Below are 6,722 nucleotides of genomic sequence, written 5' to 3'. Positions count from 1 at the left end.
AGGGTAGAGCACCAGGCAGCCCACCCAGCTTTCAGAACATGCCAGGAGTTTAACTTTAGGTGTTAGGGATCAAGAAAGGCTTGAATATAGAATACGCAGAGTTGTGCTGTGGGAAATTGGGTAGGGAGTCAAGGAAGAGCCTCTTTGGAGGGAATGGAGCACAGAATACTCATTTTTATGTGATAGCATCACGTTGAGAGAGAGGCATTGCTCAAAGAGCTCCGCAGGCATTAGGAAGTGCTCATAAGTAGCCTCAATTATCACACTGAGTGTAAATGGTACAGTCAATGGTTTAGCACAGCGCCCAGGAAACAGAAACATTCAACATGTGTGATCTATTAGCTGGCACCCCCATTATAAAGATGATTAAAAAATCAAAAACAAATGCTGAGCCACAGAGAAGCTGCTCAACTAGTAAGCCATGTTCAACCACAGGGACATTCTGATGCTGGCTCCCATGTTCCCAAGGTCATGCCCAACCTCACTGTTTTCCGCAGTGCCCTGAGAGACACTTCAAAGGAAGAACTGGTACGTCTTGGAGATGGACACGGGCCAGTGCCTGCAGTGTGGGAACATGAGGGACAGAAGCCAACGACAAGGGAGAGGCAGAACTGAAAGGGAAGGGAGAGGCAGAACTGAAAGGGAAGAGATATATGTGGAAACAACTTGCTGAGGGAGGCAGGGACTGGCTGCATTCAAGGGACAGCTGACTGGGCTAGACTAAGAGGGAAGAAGAGGTCCTGAGAGAAAGGCGACACTGCCCCGAGATGGAGGAGGGGCCTTGGGAATTAGATGCAAGGTCTGCTGGTGACTAGGGCCTGATCCCAAAGTTACTCGTGTTTTTTTTTTTTTTTCTTTCAAAGTTCCCTGGAAATCTATCAAGATATTAACTCTTCTACTTCTGGGGAAGTTATCTTATAGAAACTCAGGAGCCAGTGTTTACCCCATGTGGCCTGCCTTAGGGAAATTCAACTTTTGTTGAATGAATGAAATGATGCCAGGTTTTGTGTGCACTTGAATTTACTTCCATGTACTGATGCAGTTTTGTGGTATTGTTCTTTCAGAGGTTCCAGTGTCCTCTACTCTCTTTACATTCCTCAGAACTATGCTGACATGGTCCCTGCAGTACTGGTTCCTGCTAGTTGAAACGAAGGGCTTCCCAGGTGGCTCAGTGGTAAAGAATCTGCCTGCCAATGTTGGAGACGACAGTTCAATCCCTGGGTCAGAAAGATCCCCTGGAGAAGGAAATGCCAACCCACTCCAGTATTCTTGCCTGGGAAATCCCATGGACAGAGGACTCTGGCAGGCTACAGTCCATGGGATCGCAAAAAGTCGGACATAACTGAGCGGCTAAAACAAGCTGAAGCTAAATTCAGTTAACCACAGATATTTGCATTTACACATTGAAATTAGAATTAGAATGTAAATAATTTTCTTTGTATAATCTCCACTGCTCACAGACTGACCTCCTTTTTACTCTTAAAAGTGACTGCAACCTACTCTGACCTTCATTTTGGATCACTCTCCTATGGCAGGTGTTGGAAACAGGCTGCTTTGCTCACCGTATTCCAGATGTGCTTTTCACACTTCATGACTTTGTGGCTCCTAAGCAGTGACTTGGAAGGCCCCATCACATTTTATTTTTTAAGACAAATTAGTTCTTCCTTTTTAAAGTTTTTTAATCTTTTGGCCATACCACATGGCATCTGGGATCTTAGTACCCCTCATCCCCCAACTAGGGATCAAACCCACGCCCCCTGCATTGGTGGCCCGGGGTCTTAACTACTGGATCACTAGGGAAGCCCCTTTAGGCAAATTCTTAAACTTTCTAAGCCTCGGTTTCCTTATCCTTAAATCAAGAATAATAGAGTCTGGCTCAGACTTGTCTGTGGTGAGATCAGACACTTATGCATTTTCAGGTTTCAGCTCTTACCTACTAGCTGTGTGCTTTTGTCCAAGCTCTCTGGCCCCGGCTTCCTCTTTCATGCAATGTGGCCAGGGTAGAAAGCATCCTGCTTTGTGGGATGTGCTTTGTCTAAGGTAGTACTGTCCCACCAGGCTCGCAGCTATGTGCCCTTGGGCCCTCCTCAGTTTCTCTGGGCCTGTTTTCTCGGCTGAGGTCACTGTGAAGTGAGAGTACTAGTAGCACCTGATCTTTGTGGAGATCAGAGACGCTTATTCAGGAGAACTAAAGCATCCAAGGACTAAAATGTTGTAGTAGTTTCCTTGTAGTGGAGATGGGTGACAGCGTTACAGCTGATGTCACCAGCCATTGAGATCTTTCAACCTTTGCTTACCAAGCACTTCTTCAATAATTGCTTTCCTTCGATTACTTTGACATTCAGAAGTTCTTTCCATTTACCCCCAAAGCAGACCTAAGGGCGTACATTTGGAATGGTGTGGATTCAGTTGTGTGAGAGACAGACAAGATTCGTGTCTTGTTTGGAGACCATTTCCAGCAGTCCCTACTATGGAGTTGCTGATGGACAGTATTTCCCCCTTTCCTCCACTTCACTGGCATAAGTGGGAGTCAAATCTGGGTCTCTGTCACTCGAAAGCTGGAGGGGGGAAGATATTCTGCCTCCTGTCAGCAATCTTGCATTTCTACTTCAAATCTAGGAATGGTGTTTGTCACAGACGTCAGTGAGTTGTAAAGGAACCAGTAGGGCTTGTGCAACGGCAAACTCCTGCCATCTCTCTGACCTCTTATAACAGTTACCAAGCTGCCCACACCAGAACTGCAGTTTTGGACAGTGACCAGTGTTCCGGATATAAATTCTTGTAACATGTTTTGGGGGCTATCTTTTACTTTTATGAGACTGCTACAAAATAAAATATGCAACTGCCTGGCCATCTCTGAAAGGTGAGATTCTCTCTTAATGTTTTTGTTATTTGCTAACTTTGGTTATCTTGGAGCATCAGAGCATACTGTCCTACAGGGATATATGCACTGTAATGTCAAATAATCACACTGTTCTGGATAGTTATCCATCTTAACAATTTAGCTACCGCCTGTGTGCCATATCTCAGTTGGTGGCCCAACCTTGACCCTGCTGCTGCTGCTGCTGCTAAGTTGCTTCAGTCGTGTCCGACTCTGCGACCCCATAGACGGCAGCCCACCAGGCTCCCCCGTCCCTGGGATTCTCCAGGCAAGAACACTGGAGTGGGTTGCCATTTCCTTCTCCAATGCATGAAAGTGAAAAGTGAAAGTGAAGTCGCTCAGTTGTGTCCAACTCTAGCGACCCCATGGACTGCAGCCTACCAGGCTCCTCTGTCCATGGGATTTTCTAGGCAAAAGTACTGGAGTGGGGTGCCATTGCCTTCTCCCAACCTTGACCCTACTAAGCCTCAAACTTGAGATTTTTATGACATTTCCTCTCATTCCACTTCAACCTCATCTTATGACTGAACCTCTTAGGTATTTCTGAAGCCATCTCTTTCTATCCTTATAATGACTGCACTTCAACTGTTTCCTACTTTAGGGGTCTAAGTGGTTTCCTGTGTTAACACTCTCAAATCATTCTAGATGAAAAAGAATCCTATCTTGTTTAGAACCCTTTACTTGCTCCCAGTTTCAACTCCCCCTCCCCTAATTTTAAGTTTGAATTAGTGAGTCCCATCCCACCTCCAAACTTACTCCAAGCAGTCTTACTAAACTTGAGTTCCTAAACTTGGAATGTTATTCACATTTTGGACCTTCCCACACTAAGACTCTTCTAAAATCTCCCCCTCCTAGTGGCTCAAAGGGTAAAGAATCTGGGTACAATACAGGAGACCTGGGATCAACCCCTGGGTTGGGAGGATCCTGTGGAGAAGGGAATGGCAACCCACCCCAGTATTCTTGCCTGGAGAATTCCAAGGGCAGAGGAGCCTAGTGGGTTACAGTCCGTGGGGTCACAAAGAGTCGGACAGGATTGAGTGACTAATGCTTTCACTTTTCTCCCCCTCCCACATGTGGGTTAACCTCCCTTCTATCCCTGCCCTAAATCTCAGTCATTCTTTGCACCCTTTCTCCTAACAGACACTGAAATTTGGGATGGCAAAGCTGTAGCTTATTCCTTCATCTTTATCCTCATCACTTCATAGTATTTGCTGAACCAATAGATACAAGACGCACTTGCTCAAACATGTTTGGACTATTCCTTCACAAACATGTATAAAAACTTGTCACGTGGTGTGAATAAAAGCTGGCACGTATATGGTGCCTGCTACATGCTAAGAACACAGGTTAACCCGTTATATCCTCCCCTATAAAGTAGGGACAAATATTTGCAGTTCACTTGTGAAGAAAACTGGCCTCAGAGGTTGTGATTTACTTAAAGTCACACACTGAATAGCCCGGCAAGGACCAGGGTTAGTCCCACTCCAGGGTCTGATCTAAACCACTATCCTAACTTCTCTATGCTGTGAAGGTCACTCTACAGCAGTAGGAACTGGAATTTTCAGTGTCCACTCTCGATGGTTAGATAGAATCACGGACTCACATGAATCTGAGCAAACTCCAGGAGACAGCAAAGGACAGGGGGAGTCTGGTTTGCTGCAGTCCATAGGGTCGCAGAGTCGGACACGACTGAGCGACTGCAGAATAAACAACTCCTTAAGGGCAGTGTTTTGCTTCCCGCTGTTCTTCTTTAGAGCTCAGACAGGGCCTTGGCTAGGCGGAGTGAACGAATCCGCAGCCTAGCACAGCCTGAAGGAAAATTTCCGGATCCTCGTCCGCTGCCCCAGGCTCAAATCCTACTACTGCCTTCCAAGAGTATCCTAAGTACGCATGGCTTCCCCCTCCCCCAGGTGTCGTCTAAGGGAGTGGGCCGCTGCGTTTCTATGGCCCGCTTCCTCCCACTCCACTTCCTATCCGGCTAAGTCATCGCCGGCCTGGACTGCCTCCCCCAACTAGCCAGGTCGACATCCTTTGCCATGTAGTGCGTTTTCTTTCACCCTTCTGGGTTTCCCCAGGACTGCGGCGGGGGTCTCACGGTTCTATCTTCTTCCTACTGCACTCAGCAACGTGGACTCTCCGTAACGTTTGCAGTACCCTCCGAACCGTAGAGGGTTAGTGTCCGAGGCAGCCCCCCTTCCCCGCCCCCGGTTCTCCCATCCTATGTCTTCCCCGCATTCCTCCTCCCGTCTCCGGGCAAAGTTTCTCGGGCCAGCGTTCTACTCTTTGCAGCTGGCACGCTTTTCAGTTTTAAGGGTTTCGCGTCCTCAAAGACAGCGTTCTTTCGCGGGGGGCAAACGCACTGGCCCCAGTTGACTGTGATGTTCTTCTGACAGCCCGAAGTCGGAGACTCCGCCGCCCCTCCTGGGCCCCTGCGGCCCCGCGTCTCGCGGCTCAGTTCTGGCTGGAAAAGCGGGAACCTGTCCCCACCCCCACCCTAGCCCCCGGTGCTGCCCCCGCCCGACCTCCGCCCCCGGCGCCAGCCCAGCCGCGCAGCCCGGCCGCCGCCTCACAATGGCCGGCTGCCGCTTCACCGCGCGCAGGGATCCCAGCCACGCGCGCGCCCCTCCCCCACCCGCCGCCTCCCCGGGGCCCGACTCCTGGCGCATACAGCCTCCTCTCTGCGTCCCCTGAGGCAGAGAAGGAGGAAGGCTCACTCTTCCGGGCGGGGCCCAAACGTCGTTCGTCCCGTGTCGCAGGCGGCTCCCACAGAGGAACTACTTTTTCTCCCACGGGGGCACTACTTCGCGGAGGCGTCAGCGCTGGCGGCGCGCACGGCATGGCGGCGGCGGCGGCGGCGCGCCTGAGGTAGAGGGACGCCGGCCCGGTCAGGCCTCGGCGCGGCCTACACGCTTTGCTCGCCCGCTCCCGCCCCGGCCCCCGCCCGGCCATGGCGGAGCCCTCGCCCGCCCGACGCCCGGTGCCTCTCATCGAGTCGGGTAAGACGCGCGGCGCCCGCGCCCTCCCCCGACGCCCCCGCCTGGGCCCCGGCCCCCTCCCCGCCGCCGCGGTCTCCCGGTCTCCTGACTGGTCTCCCCGTTTCTCCGCAGAACTGTACTTCCTCATCGCCCGGTACCTATCAGCCGGCCCATGTCGGAGAGCCGCCCAGGTGAGTGCAGGACCGCGGGCGGTGGCCGCGCTCCGGGAGCCCGGGCCCCGCCGCCGCCCGGGGTCGCGGGGAGGAGGGCGTCGGGTGGACCGGGGTGCGGCACCCGCCCCCCTAATTGCGCGTCTCTTTGGCTGCAGGTGTTGGTGCAGGAGCTGGAGCAGTATCAGGTCTGTGCTTGGCGGCGTCCTCCGCGTCCCCCGCCGTCCCTGCCTGGGGGCCGCTCGCCCTGCTCCCCGGCTCCCCCGCCCCTGCCCCGCCGCCCCCCGCCCCCGCACCCCTCCTGCCCTGCGCGGTGGTCAGTCGTGTGCGTCTCGGGTCTTTGCAGTTGCTGCCGAAGAGGTTGGACTGGGAGGGCAACGAGCACAACAGGAGCTACGAGGAATTGGTGAGACTTTTGACATTTCCATCCCGATGTTTCCCAGCGCCCGCCGCCCCCCCCCCCCCCCGCCCCCTTTTCGGGGCTCCCGCTGGAGGGACGAAGTGACAGAGCGGCGCTCGGAGGGGGCGGGCAGGCGGCCGGGGAGCCACGGGGACGGCGGGACTTCCCCCCGTAGGTTTTGTTTTGTTTTGGGGTGGCTGGTTTGTTTGGGCAGGAAACGGCCCCGGGGGCGGCGGGGGTAGGTGGTGGCGACCCTGTGCCGCGGTTTGTGGCCGGGTGGGTCCCCAGGTGCGGTG

The 6,722-nt window shown here is 53.1% G+C and overlaps 1 protein-coding gene across 1 annotated transcript in view; it reads left to right on the top strand.

Annotated features, from left to right (window-relative positions):
- The first annotated feature begins 5,570 nt into the window (after positions 1-5,570).
- BRWD1 (bromodomain and WD repeat domain containing 1) overlaps positions 5,571-6,722 on the top strand; it is a 123,834-nt gene continuing 122,682 nt past the window's right edge. The window contains exons 1-4 of the mRNA XM_061421762.1: positions 5,571-5,877; positions 5,989-6,047; positions 6,185-6,214; positions 6,373-6,432. Coding sequence (XP_061277746.1) covers positions 5,829-5,877; positions 5,989-6,047; positions 6,185-6,214; positions 6,373-6,432 — 198 coding nt within the window. The 5' untranslated portion in view covers positions 5,571-5,828. The remainder of the gene's footprint in view (positions 5,878-5,988; positions 6,048-6,184; positions 6,215-6,372; positions 6,433-6,722) is intronic.

Source organism: Bos javanicus, chromosome 1, assembly GCF_032452875.1.
Source record: "Bos javanicus breed banteng chromosome 1, ARS-OSU_banteng_1.0, whole genome shotgun sequence".
Classification (NCBI taxonomy): Eukaryota; Metazoa; Chordata; class Mammalia; order Artiodactyla; family Bovidae; genus Bos; species Bos javanicus.
This window is presented reverse-complemented; position numbering and strand designations above follow the sequence as displayed.